The sequence below is a fragment of the Carcharodon carcharias genome, chromosome 16 (genome assembly GCF_017639515.1).
Source record: "Carcharodon carcharias isolate sCarCar2 chromosome 16, sCarCar2.pri, whole genome shotgun sequence".
Lineage (NCBI taxonomy): Eukaryota > Metazoa > Chordata > Chondrichthyes > Lamniformes > Lamnidae > Carcharodon > Carcharodon carcharias.
In genome coordinates this window covers 23340309-23355681 of record NC_054482.1, presented here as the reverse complement: position 1 = coordinate 23355681, position 15373 = coordinate 23340309, and the positions used below count along the sequence as shown (strand labels likewise).

The window sequence follows — 15373 nt, the reverse complement described above, 5'->3', positions numbered from 1 at the left end:
TAATAAACTGCAGTGTCTATATGGCTCATTTTTCCTGATAATCCTGAATGCATGAGTACTTTATCCATGGATAAAGTACTCTAATGCATTGAACACTACACAATGCTGCTCAATTTAATGATCTTTTAAGGCCAGAGCCCTTTGATCAATCACTGCATTGAAGATGTACTTAAATCATCATACACCATGACATTATGATATTTGAAGTTGCCAACAACTTTTAAACTTACAAAAGGTCAAAAGGCCTTTACTCCACATCAGGCTTCCCCAAAAGTTTGCAAATTGACTTAGCTGGCGTGGTTCCCACAGACTTCAGGAATCCCAATCGCCTTGACGAAAATACTGATGTCAGGAAAAATAGAATTTACAATAGGCATTTAAATGGCAATCCCACGTTGCTTTACGTGAGCGCTGGGCTGTGACCCGCCATGTTTCCTACCCCAGCAAAAATGGGGTCCATCAGGAAGCAGCAGATAATTTTAAAATCATGGCCGCACATGCCTCTGATTTGGGCCTGCTGATGCAGGTTTTCTCAGCGTCAGGAGGAGGTAGGTGTTAGTGAGATTTTTGGTGACGAAACTGGTGCAATTGAATGCTTAATCTCATTGACTGTCAGAACAGATGCGTCTGTTTACTTGAATGAGGATTCTGTGGGATTTTTGCATATACATGGAAAACGGTCTCACCATTAAAGACAACGCTCCTGAGAGAGTCTTTACCCGCTCCATTAATTTGGGAAGGTTACTTGCACCAAAGGCCATCAATAATTCAGCAGCTGACATATAAAGAAAGAACTGTATTTATATAGCGCCTTTTGAGGTCTCAGATGTCTCAAAGCATACAGCCAATGAATTACATTTGAAGTGTAGTCACTCTTGTAATGTGGGAAATGTGGCAGCCACTTTGTGCACAGCAAGTTCCCACAGACAGCATTGTGATAAGTACTCATCTAACTGTATTTCCCACAAACTAGAGCCCAGCACTTCCTGCTAATCAGAATCTATCCTAAATGTACCTCCCAAGGACCAGGACCAAGACCACTTACTTATTCCACTAACCAGAGCCAGAATAACTGCACCTTCCACTAACTAGATAGTCTGTTTTCAGTGATGTTGGTTGAGAGATGAATATGAGCCAGGATACCAGGGTGAACTCCTCGCCTTTGTAATAGTGCCATGGGATTTAATATCCTCCTGAGAGACAGACAGGGTCTCAATTTAATTTCTCATCTGAAAGATGGTAACTCTGACAGTGCAGTACTGCACTGAGTGTCAGCCTGGATTTGGTGCTGTGAGCCAAGAGAGCTCCCCACTGAATCGTGGCCCTCATCGGAAACAATGTTCTGAATATAACTGGTACAAGGCTGATGAAACAATATCTAATGAACTGCAACCCTCTCCTTCCCTACAGGCATTACCACTTCTTATGCAATGTGTGTCAGGTACGATGGTGTGGAGGTGGATGAGTCTCACTGTGATGCAGTTACCAGGCCTGAGCCGACACATGAATTTTGTGCAGGGAGGGAGTGCCCCCCCAGGTAAGTGAGCTGTGTGGCTTTTCAAATGTGATGTAGATGTTGTGTTTAAAGGTACAGTCCCCCTGTGAGGTCCACTGGTTTGAAACCTGCACTTGCTTATATAAGAACGTAAGAAATAAGAGCAGGAGTAGGCCGCATGGCCCATCAAGCCTGCTCTGCCAATCAATAAGATCTGAATATCCAGATCAACTCTACCTTCCTGTTTTATTCCCATATTCCATGATTTCCTGAAAATCTATCAATCTCAGTCCTGAATATCGTCATCAACTAAGCATCCACAGGCTCTGGGATAGAAAATTCCAAAAATTCACTACCTTCTGAGTTAAAAAAAATTCTCTTCTCAGCCCTAAGCGGCCGACTTGTTATCCTGAGACGATGACCTCTTGGCATAGGCTCGCCAGCCGGAGGAAACGGCCTAGGTGTCTATCTATCCTTTCGAGCCATTAAGAATTTTACAAGCTTCAATATCACCTCTTGCTCTTTTAAACTCCAAAGAAGGTAGTAAAACAAAGTACCGTGGATGCTGGAAATGTGAAATTAAACAGAAAACCTTGGAAATATCCAGCAGTTAGGCAGCATCTGTGGAGAGAGAAGCAGAGTTAACATTTCAGGTCAATGACCTTTCATCAGAACTCAGAAAATATAGACCCATTCTACTCAGTCTCTCCCCGTGGGATATCCCTTGCATCCCAGAAACGAATCTAGAGAGTCTTGTTGCACCCCATCTAAGGCAAGTACATCCTTGCTTAAGTAAGGCGATCAAACTGTAAACTGTTTCCCTATATAATTACAGCAAGATTTCCTTACAGTTATACCCCAGACCCTTTGGAATAAAGTTGAACATAATACTTGCCTTCCTAATTGCTTGCTGAATCTACATGCTAACTTTATGATTCATGTACAAGGACCCCTAAATCCCTGATTACTAACATTTATTAGTGTCTCATCATTTAAAAAAAAATTCTTTTCCATTCTTCCTATCAAAACAGATAATTTCACACTTGCCCACATTATACTCCATCTGCCACTTCCTTGCCCATTCACATAACCTACCTATGTCCCTTTACAGCCTCTTTGTGTCCTCCTCACAGCTTACTTTCCCACTTAGCCTCTATCATCAGAAAACTTAGATATATTACACTCTGCCCCCTTATCTTAGCCATTGATATAAATTATAAATGGTTTAGGTTCAAAAATTGATCCTTGCAGAATCCCACTTGTTACATCCTACACTCTTGAAAATGATCCTTGTATTGCTACTCTGTTTTCTGTCCATTAACCCATCTTCAATCCATGTTAATACTCTACACCTCCCAATCCTATGAGTCCCAACCTTGATGGCAAACTCTTGTATGGCACCTTTTTCAAATCCAAGTATACTAGACAAGTTCCCCCTTATCTAGCCTGTTAGATACTCATCTCAAAAATGTGTAAAAGATTTGTCAAACACAATTTACCTTTCATAAAGCTATGATGGTTTTGCCTAATCACACTGTAATTTTTAAGTGCCCTGATACCACATCCTTAATAATAGGCTCTAGCATTTTCCCTACTATCTCTGTCAGGCTAACTGGCTTATAGGGTGGGATTTTGCAGCCCTACCTGCCGCTTGGATCGTCTGGTCCTGCCGGAAGTTGATGGACTTTTGGCTGGACTGCTGAATCTCCCATGGCGGGTCCCACCATGACGGGGCTGGAAAATCCTGGCAATAGTTTCCTGTTATCTCTTTTTTCCTATTTTGAACAGTGACTTACATTTGTTACAATCCAGTCCATGAGGACTGTCCTGGAATCTGGGTAATTCCAGAAGATTAAAACCAATGCATCTACTATCTCTGCAACTGCATCTTTTAAAACCATGGGACAGAATTTTACGGCCCCTCCCGCTGGCGGGATTTTCCCATCCTGCCGAAGTCAGTGGACTTTTGAATGGCTTGCTGCATTTTCCGGACCTGCTCCCACCACGATGGGTGTAAACCATCAGGCCCCAGTGAAATTTTGGCTTTTAGCCTCATTAATTTCTCTAGTACTTTTTCTTGACTATTATTAATTACTTTAAGTTCCACACTCTCATTAGACCCTTGATTTCACCACAATATCTGTTATGTGTCTTTTGCTGTGATGACAGGCACAAAATATTGGTTCGCCTCAGTGCTATTTCCTTATTCCTAATTGCAACTTCTCCTAGCTCTCCTGTAAGGGACGCACATTTACTTTCACAAATCTCTTCTTAAAGAAAAACTTGCAAAAGTTCTTACAATCTGATCTTTTATTTCTTGCTAGCTTACTCTCATTTTCAATTTTCTCCCTCTTCCATCACTTTCTTGGTGATTGCTTGCTGGTTTTTAAAAACTCTGCCAATCCTTGGTTTTATTATTCCCTTAGACGACATTTTTAAGCCTCTTCTTTTAACCTAATCCTGTTCTTAACTTCACTAGTTAGTCATGGCTGGACCATTTTTCCAGTGGAGCTTTTATTCCTCAAAGGAATGCACATTTGTTGAGAATTATGGATAATTTCTTAAATGTTTGCCATTGCTTACCTGCAGTCATATTGCTAATAGCTACTAAATCAGTGCTTCCCAATCTATACAATGTGACCCCATTTTAACACCTGAGTAATTAAAGTGACCCCAGATGCCAGCCAAAACAAAACAGCAATAAGACAGCATAATATAACTATTAAAGTTTGCGTGCTGTAGATCAACATATAATAATACATCTTATAAATATGATAAAGGGCCTTTACTTCCGAGCTCCTCACTGTCTGATTGGGTGGGCATCCCAAAGATGTGCTGGGAAACTCCCTTTGGATGTTCCCAGAAGTGCAAACTTCCTCTGGGCAATTGACATGCAGTGGGAGCCATCTGAAAATGTGATTTTAAATTGCAAACTTTGGATGGTTCCGACTATTATATCAATAGTTACCAAGAAAAAGTTAGAAGAATTAAAGCCTTTTCTAACTTCTGGGTAACTTATACAGATGCTGACCGCACCCCCCCCACCCAACCCTCCAGGAGACAGCCCTCACACAGGACACTCAGCCCCACCGGAACCTCCACAAGTCTATCCCACCTCACTCCTGACTTCCCCAGCACCCCCGCCCCTCCCATGGGTCTCCCCCATATCCCCATGCCTCCACCACCCCGCCCCCCCCCCCCCAACCTGACTATCACCTTTGGGACTCTTCCTCCACCCCTGATCCCCTGGGAGTCTCCCATTACCCCTCCCATGGGATTCCCCACACCTGCATGAGACACTCCCACCACTCCACCCCTGGCAGGCCAATTCTCATCCCGATGCCCCCCAGGCCCGACTGGACCCGACCTGAGTCCCAAACCCCCTCCCTCCAAGGCCTGACAACCATCCCCACCCTACCTGTGTGCTCCTGAGACCCCGCTTCCAAGGCCCGAGCACTCTAGGGCACAACCCCACTCTTGAGGCCTGACTCCTTCTCTTCCCCCTCAACCCCTCTGAAGTCTGACACCCTCCTCTCTCATCCCCTTTCGAAGCCTGACTCCTCCTCCCATGAGCCCGACCCCCCTCCTGAGACCCAACACCCGACACCCTCGCCCCCCAACCTGTGCCTGAGGCCACGCCCCCCAACGTAGGCCCTCTTCCCCACCCCCTCCCCAAGGCCTGACACCGACCGGACCCTGTAGCCCGGCCCACCTCCTAGTGGCCCGACACCCACTCTCCCAATCCCCGGAGGCACCCCCCCCCCCATCACACACTCCTCCACCACCACCACCAACACCACCCCCCCCCCACTGCCCCAACCTCTCGCAGGCCTGGCTTGACCAAACCAGACCTGACACACTTTCCCCACCCTTCAAACCCCCGTCCCACAAGTTCTTGCTCATCAGCTCCTCTCCTCTTTTCTCCCCCCACCACCCCCCATTTGGCCTAGTTGCCAGTGCCAGTGAAGCAGAGTCCTTAGCCTGCAGTACCACAGGTAGACAGCAGCAGAAATACAGTGAAATTTGAAGCCAGCACTCGCCTACCCGGCTCAGACACGTGATGTTCCAGTTTTACCCTCCCTCAGTCAGTGCCTGAGTTACATTTGTGGGCCTTTGGGACTCTGGGTGGTGACTTCAGAGAGCAGCATCTATCCACCCAACTGTACTGTCCCCTACTATTGCCCGATTCCTTTTCACTGTCCCATTTCAATGGTCTCATCCAGACTATTCACAAGTACCTGTTGCTCACCAGCAAAGGCTGAGGCTGCTCTGCCACCACATCTGTGGTTCTTTTCCCTGCCTGAGTCTCAGCCAAATCCTCCTGTCCCTGACCACTAACCAGATCGAAACCATTACCTAATCCGAAGGGTATGACTGCCTCCTGGATCAAAATGTCTAGATAACATTCTCCCTCCCGATGCCCTGCAATGTCCATTTTTAACTAATTCATGGGATGGTGGCATGGCTGGCCATCCCTAATTGCCCTTCAGAAGATGGTGAGCTGCTTCCTTGAGCCGCTGCAGTCCATGTGGTGTAGGAACACCCACAGTGCATCCTGCACCTCGGTCTCCAGCTCTGAGCTGAAATTTCTTGAGTTGCGGACTCTTCCTACTTGGGATCACACTGCTCTCCGCTAACTCAGACATTTCAGACACAGCCCACCTCGTTCACTGCCATCTCTATCTAACCTTGTTTTATATATTTAATTAACTATGGTTTAATGAAGATGAGACTGATTCAATATTTGGAATAGTGGAGATAACCCCATTGGGATTGCTCCAGATAATGTTGAGTTCCGTGATGCAAGAGTTGAGGGATTGGACAGAATAACTTTGATGGGCTGAATGGCCATTTTTTTTTTTGCACTTGAATTTTAGGAACAGGAGGGGGTAATTCAACCCCTCAAGCTTGTTCCGCCATTCAGTTAGGTCATGGCTGATCTGCACCACACAGGGCGCGGCTGACCCGTTTGGGCAGAAAATCGTGTGAGAGGAAGTTGGGCGAGTGTCCCAACGTCGTCGTGCACTTGCGCAGTATTTCGCTCGGTGGAGGCGCGCCAAAGTCGGAAGTCCGCCTGCCAACGATTAAGAGGGCAATTAAGTCCGTTAACGGCGCAATTGTCTCTGATTTTTCGTGGCCCGTCCAACCTTACGGTCGGTGGACGGGCGAATTGGCCAGGCGGCCTTTACATTTTTCATCAAACCTCATCCAAGGCAGTGTCAAATTTCCGTTATTAAATAAAATAAAAAGAAATTTCAGTGGACAGCATTTTCATCAGCTATGTTTTCAGACGATTGATTATGATGCATGGACATTTTTTTTTTTGCAGCTTTTTAAACCTTTATTTTAGCTTTATCGGGCCTGCAGCTCCCAGAGGCAGCTGTCTGCCTTCAGGGGGCTTTCTCGCAGCGCTCAAACCCCCTCTCTCTCTCTCTCTCTCTCTCCCCCCCCCCCCCCCCCCCCCGCAGTGACATCATCGCCTGCCCTCTTCCTCCCCCTGCCCCGCCAGCGCTGAGCGTTTCGGCGCGCGTTTCACACTGGCTGGCTGTTAAATGGCCCAGGCAGCGTGAAATCGTGGCCGGGGACTGATTGGGGTTGGGGGCCCGTTTCCTGACTGCTCCCGAGCCGGCTTATTGCGTGCACCCGCCAAAAGCGAAATTCAGGCCATACTCCCCTTTCCCCAGTATTGCTCTCACTCTGGATGTTTATTTCTCTGGCTGTTATACAGGTGGGAGACCAGCAGGTGGAGTGAGTGTTCCCGGACCTGCGGGGAAGGCTATCAATTCAGGACGGTGCGGTGTTGGAAAATGATTGCCCCTGGTTTTGACAGCTCTGTTTATGATGAATTGTGCGAAGCGGCTGAGCTGACCAGGCCTGTGGAGCGCAAACTCTGCAAAAACAAGGGGTGCGGGCCGCAGTGGGAAGTGTCAGAATGGTCGGAGGTAATGCAGCTTTGTTTCAGCATTGAGGGTTCAGTATCCACAAGAGGACATTAGGGACTTGTTGTCTTCTGTTCCCTAATTGTAATAAAAGTGGGGTAGTCTTCCCTGCTTAATATTCATCCAGTACATTGAGAGACACCGTGGAACATTTTAAACTTAAAACACTCCATATAAATACATGCTATTCTCCCCTGCCTTGTTAAAGTTGGTGAACAAAGGAACTTGTAGCTCTATGAGAATATTAAATAACTGTCTGTATCACTGAAAATAGACACATATCAAAGCCTTTCATCTTGCACTCAGATGCACAAGAATACATTTGTAAAGGGAACAACAATTTATACTTCATGAGAAGAGAGTGCTGATTGGTTGGCAAGTGGACTCTGATTTGTAGAGGCGTTGCCATAGAGAATGCACCAGTTAACTGACAACTGACAGTTAATTGCCAAGCTTTGTTTAAATTCAAACCAGGCAGATTGGCTCTGATTGGTCAGGGCATTGCCCTGGGGAATGAACCAGAGATTTGGTGTTCCCTTTATATTTGGTATTCTTGTGAATGTCCTGATGAATGCAGGACGAAAAGCTTTGACGTCTTTTTTTAGCGATAATCGAGAATATTAAATATTAATTAGTGAACATGGCATCACCGACAAAACTGACATTCTGACATTTATTGCCTATTCATTTATTGGTAATATATATTTAATGGCACAGTTGTAAAGAGTGTGCAGGGACAGAGGAATCTGGGGATTCATATGCATACATCTTTGAAGATGGAAGGACGTATTGAGAGCAGTTAGGAGAGCATATGAGATGTTGGGCTTCATTAGTATAAACATTGAGTATAAAAGCAGGGAAGCTATGCTAAACCTTTATAAAGCTTTGGTTTAGCCACAACTAGATTATTCTGCTCAATTCTGGTCACCACACTTCAGGAAGGAGGGGAGGGTCCTTGAGAGGGTACAGAGGAGATTTACCAGGATGGTTCCAGGGATGAGGAAGTTTAGCTCCAAGGTGCAGTTGGAGAGGCTGATGTTGTTCTCCTTGAAGCAAGGGAAACTGAGGGGAGATTTGATAGATGTGTACAAGATTATGACAGGTTTAGATAAGGTAAATAGGGGAAAACTATTCCCATTAGCTGATGGTACAAAGCCTAGGGGACACAGATTTAATGTTTTGGTACAAAACCTAGGGGACACAGCCTTAATGTTTTGGGCAAGAGATACAGGGGGGAATGTGAGGATGAAGTTTTTTACGCAGCAAGTTGTAAGAACGCTGGAGCCTGCTGCTGAGGAGGGGAGCTCTGGAAGCAAGGCTGATCAATGATTTCAAAAGGAAACTGGATGGGCACTTGAAGGAAGTAAACCTGCAGGGCTATGGGGATAGAGTGAAGGAATGGGACTAACTGGATTGCTCCAAGGAAAGCCGGCATAGAGTTGATGGACCAAATCACCGCCTCTTGTGCCGTAAAGCGGGGAGATGTTGGCATAGTGGTAATGTCACTGGACTAGTAATCCAGAGACCCAGGCTAATGCTCTGGGGACACGGGTTCAAATCCCATCATGGCAGCTGGTGGAATTTGAATTCAATTAATAAATCTGAAATGTAAAGCTAGTATCAGCAATGGTGACCATGAAACTATCGTTGATTATTATAAAAACCTACCTGGTTCACTAATGTCCTTTCGGGAAGGAAATCTGCTGTCCTTACCTGGTTGACTCTTAACTGCCTGCTGCAATGGCCTAGCAAGCCACTCAGTTCAAGGGCAATTGGGGATGGGCATCAGCCTTCCCAGCGATGCCCACATCCCATTAAAGGATTAAAAAAAATGATTCTATGATTTTTATCCCCAGTTGCACTAAGGAGGTGGTGGGCTACCTTCTTGATGTAACTGATATGCTCACCAGGCCACTTCAGAGTTGACAATGTTGGTGTGGGGACCAGAATCTGATATAGACCAGACAGGATAAGGGCAATGGGTTTTCTTCTCTAAAGGACATTTGTAAACCAGTTGGATTACTACAACCTGCTTGATTACTTCAACTGGGTGGGTGAGTGGGTGAGTACATGAACGGTTACATTAATGCAGTACTGCATAAACAACCAATTACAGAGCAATGGAGAAAGAATGGGAGACTAGTGAGATTAGTTACATGTTCTTTCAAAGAGTCAGTATAGGAACAATGAGTCAAATGGCTTTCTACTCTACGATTGCTAAACTACTTATAATTTTATTTGTTCCACCCTGATTACTATGCCAGGAGAAAAACTAGAGATATGATTTGTGTTGAAGACTGGCAGTTGAATGCCTCTATAAGGCAACGTTACACAACAACATTCCTGACTTCAGGGAGCTGATGCCAGCCCAGTGGTGTCACTGAGACTGTATCTGTCTGTTTCAGATAGGCAGGGAGGTTTCTAATGTTTTCTCTGTCCAAACTCCAAATCGATCCATGGGTTCAATGTTGCTTTGTGTCATTTTCCCTGTCCCCATTCCCTTTTCATGCTGGAGCTTATGATTCTACGTACATGGTCTGTGTGTAGCCATTGCTCACCAGCTAATGAATCTCTTGGAATATTTCTGATTGCTTAAAGAGGTCATAGAGGAATTATTACAGATTTCCTCCTTCCCCCTAATTAGCCTGGGGATTTTTATCTGTTCTCACTTTTTGCCTTTCCTGGGAGATAACGTGGCTCTCCGTGATCAGAGGTGGTCCATATCCATGTCTAATGGACCATGCGAATGGATGAAAAATGACAGGTCCATCAAGACTGTCCCACGCGTTTGTTATACCTTGTACAGCACAATATGTACATTCCGCATTTGACCAGGAGCCATGTAAAGTCCTGGGATGAAAACTCAGGCCAGTCAGGAGGAAAGAAAGATCTGGCAAATTAACAACCTTATGGGACAGGCTGATGGGATAATTGGTCTTTTCCTGTCCAACATATGTGTATGCTAACAATGAGTGTTGGAGGCTAATGGTAGTTGCGAACATGCAGTTCAGCTTAATCCTCTGCCATCCAATGCACTCACCTAGACACAGTTTTGCAGGGTGAATTCCCCCTTTCCTTGATGTGGGTTCCTGAGTACCCACCCCCCACCAATAATTAGGACTATTCAGACCAGGGAATTTAACCTTTGACCTTCCTCCTCAGTTGCACACAGCAGACCGCATTCGCTCTCTGTGCCCTTGAGGGAGGAAGTTATTTTGTTAAAAGGCAGCGAGCCGAAGATGTATTTTACTGTGGAGTTTTTGAGATAATAATCTCCTTCCTCCATTTTCAGTTACCGTTAACCTTTCTTAGGGCTCTTGAATGCTCACACACCAATCACCAGCCAGGAAAGCAGTGACAGCCCAGGTGTGAATCCCCCTGATTGAAGTCTATTTCCTGCTTTGAATCAGGAATGCTGCTTGCAGCCCTTTCCTCCAGTTTCTGATACTATTAACCAGGGGATTCTGCACAAAATGTCAGCACTCAGACTGCCTGTGAGTGACTGCAAACAATGCAAAGCATTGGAGACAAAGGGAAGAATGAGAGATGCAAGGCAGTGCGTGGGTATCTCTCTTTTAGAGGTAAAAGTTAGTAGACAGGTACAATCAATAATCAGAAAGGTAAATGGAATGATGGAATTAAGGCATGGTGGGTTGGAATACAAAGGGGAAGATCATATGTCACTGCTGTACAGAGCCCTGGAGCACTGCATTCGTTTATGTGCTTCAAGAAGAATATATTGACCTTGGAGGAGTTGCACTGCATTATACCAGGGCTCAGAATTAAATTGAGGGCAATGTGGTTTGTATTCCCTTGAATTATAGAACACTGAGAGGTGATCTAGATTAATAAAGGGATTTGATAGGGTAAATGCAGAGAAACTATTTTCTCTGCTGGAGTAATCGAGTACCGGAGGAATAATCTTCTTAAATTACTTCTTGGTCATTCAGAAGTGATGTCAAGAAGCACTTATTTTTCATTCACGGGATGTGGGCTTCACTGGCTGGGCCAGCATTTATTGCCCATCCCTAGTTTCTCACACACAGTCATGATAATCTGGAGCTCTGTCCCCCAAAAAGCTGTGAATTCCGGGGCAATTGGAATTACATTGAAATTTAATAGATGGTAGATTTAGATGAGAGGAGGCATTAACACCAGCAATGTCCGGTTGGGAAATGGCCTGGTTCTGTGCTGTATATCCTATGTAATTCTATGAGATTTCCAGACTGAGACAAATAGATTTTATTAGGTGAGGATTTGCAGGGAAATGGAGCAAAAACAGGCAAGGGGATTTCAAGTACAGATCAATGATGGTGTAAGTGAATGGCAGAACACTTTGAAAGGCTGAATTTACTGCTCCTGCTTCTATGTTCTAATGTAATGCTCCTTAAATTCAACATTTTATTGGTTAAAGGGTCTTTATATTTATGCAGGGCTCAATCCTGAAAATGTTTGAAGATTCCCAGCTAGTGACAGTTGGATGCAATCTCAGTGTGGAACCCACCCAGCTAGTAACATTCTTTTGCACTTAGTGTTCTGCCCGGTGTGGCACAAGGGGTATCATGAGACGTGATGTTCGCTGCTCGGTGGAACCTCGCCTTTGTGATGAGTACACCAAGCCAAGCAACAAGAAGGATTGCATGGGTCCTCCATGTGACCGACGCTGGACTGCATCAGACTGGGGACCAGTAAGTGCTGCACTCATGTTACTGATCTAACATTTCCCGAGGAACCCCAAGATTGTTCTTCTATCCTGATTGCCAACCTATAAGATAGACCATCATCACAGACTACTTAATATAGGTGCACACACCCCACACTTACATGAACACAGGGATACGTGCCCCACACTGACATTAGCACGGGGGGGCGGGGACAGACCCGACACTGACATTAACACATGGACACACGCCCCACACTGACATTAATACGGGGAAACACGCCTGAAGCTGACATTAACACATGGACACACATCTCACGCTGACATTAGCATGGGAGGGGGTCATGCCCCACACTGACATTAACACATGGACACACGCCCCACGCTGACATTAACACATGAACACAGGCCCCAAACTGACATTAACACATGGACACACACCCCACGCTGACATTAGCACGGGAGGGGGTCACGCCTCACACTGACATTAACACGTGGACACACGCCCCACGCTGACATCAACACATGGACACATGCCCCACGCTGACATCAACACTATCAACACAGGGGAACACACGCCCCACGCTGACATCAACACAGGGGGACACACGCCCCACGCTGACATCAACACATGGACACACGCCCCACGCTGACATCAACACTTGGACACACGCCCCGCGCTGACATCAACACATGGACACACGCCCCACACTGACATCAACACATGGACACACGCCCCACGCTGACATCAACACATGGACACACACCTCACACTGACATTAACACATGGACACACGCCCCACACTGACATTAACACATGGACACACGCCCCACACTGACATTAACACATGGACACACGCCCCACACTGACATTAACACATGGACACACGCCCCACACTGACATCAACACATGGACACACGCCCCACACTGACTTCAACACATGGACACACGCCCCACACTGACTTCAACACATGGACACACGCCCCACACTGACATCAACACATAGACACACGCCCCACACTGACATCAACACATGGACACACGCCCCACACTGACTTCAACACATGGACACACGCCCCACACTGACTTCAACACATGGACACATGCCCCACACTAACATTAACACATGGACACACACCTCACGCTGACATTAGCAATGGGAGGGGTTCACGCCACACGCTGACATTAATACATGGACACACGCCCCACACTGACTTCAACACATGGACACATGCCCCACACTAACATTAACACATGGACACACACCTCACGCTGACATTAGCAATGGGAGGGGTTCACGCCACACGCTGACATTAATACATGGACACACGCCCCATGCTGACATTAGCACGGGAGGGGGTCACGCCCCACACTGACATTAATACGGGGAAACACGCCTGAAGCTGACATTAACACATGGACACACATCTCACGCTGACATTAGCATGGGAGGGGGTCATGCCCCACACTGACATTAACACATGGACACACGCCCCACGCTGACATTAACACATGAACACAGGCCCCAAACTGACATTAACACATGGACACACACCCCACGCAATACACATGGACACACGCCCCACACTGACATTAACACATGGACACACGCCCCACACTGACATTAACACATGGACACACGCCCCACGCTGACATCAACACAGGGGGACACACGCCCCACGCTGACATCAACACAGAGGGACACACGCCCCACGCTGACATCAACACGGGGACACACGCCCCACGCTGACATCAACACAGGGGGACACGCCCCACGCTGACAGCAACACAGGGGGACACACGCCCCACACTGACATTAACACATGGACACACGCCCCACGCTGACATTAACACATGGACACACGCCCCACGCTGACATTAACACATGGACACACGCCCCACGCTGACATCAACACATGGACACACGCCCCACGCTGACATCAACACAGGGGAACACACGCCCCACGCTGACATCAACACAGGGGGACACACGCCCCACGCTGACATCAACACATGGACACACGCCCCACGCTGACATCAACACATGGACACACGCCCCACGCTGACATCAACACATGGACACACGCCCCACACTGACATCAACACATGGACACACGCCCCACGCTGACATCAACACATGGACACACACCTCACACTGACATTAACACATGGACACACGCCCCACACTGACATTAACACATGGACACACGCCCCACACTGACATTAACACATGGACACACGCCCCACACTGACATTAACACATGGACACACGCCTCACACTGACATCAACACATGGACACACGCCCCACACTGACATCAACACATGGACACACGCCCCACACTGACTTCAACACATAGACACACGCCCCACACTGACTTCAACACATGGACACACGCCCCACACTGACATCAACACATAGACACACGCCCCACACTGACATCAACACATGGACACACGCCCCACACTGACTTCAACACATGGACACACGCCCCACACTGACTTCAACACATGGACACATGCCCCACACTAACATTAACACATGGACACACACCTCACGCTGACATTAGCAATGGGAGGGGTTCACGCCACACGCTGACATTAATACATGGACACACGCCCCACACTGACTTCAACACGTGGACACACGCCCCACACTGACTTCAACACATGGACACATGCCCCACACTAACATTAACACATGGACACACACCTCACGCTGACATTAGCAATGGGAGGGGTTCACGCCACACGCTGACATTAATACATGGACACACGCCCCATGCTGACATTAGCACGGGAGGGGGTCACGCCCCACACTGACATTAGCACATGGACACACGCCCCACGCTGACATTAACACAGGGGGACACACGCCCCACGCTGACATCAACACAGGGGGACACACGTCCCACGCTGACATCAACACGGGGACACACGCCCCACGCTGACATCAACATATGGACACACGCCCCACGCTGACATTAACACATGGACACACGCCCCATGCTGACATGAACATACGGGGACACACACCCCACGCTGACATTAACACATGGACACACATCCCACGCTGACATCAACACATGGACACACGCCCCACACTGACATCAACACATGGACACACGCCCCACACTGACATCAACACACGGGAACACACATGCCTCACGCTGTCATTAACACATGGAGACACACCCTCCCCACACTGACATACCACTTCCATCACAAAGACCACTCATCTTCATCTCTAACAACATCCTCTTATAACCACAACCTCAGC

General features: G+C 47.1%; 1 protein-coding gene across 1 annotated transcript in view; it reads left to right on the top strand.

Moving 5' to 3' along the window:
- Positions 1-15373, top strand: part of si:ch211-267e7.3 (ADAMTS-like protein 2) — a 115378-nt gene that overhangs the window by 84562 nt on the left and 15443 nt on the right. Inside the window, exons 20-22 of the mRNA XM_041207796.1 lie at positions 1411-1537; positions 7224-7437; positions 11967-12122. Of these exons, the coding sequence (XP_041063730.1) occupies positions 1411-1537; positions 7224-7437; positions 11967-12122 (497 nt within the window). The remainder of the gene's footprint in view (positions 1-1410; positions 1538-7223; positions 7438-11966; positions 12123-15373) is intronic.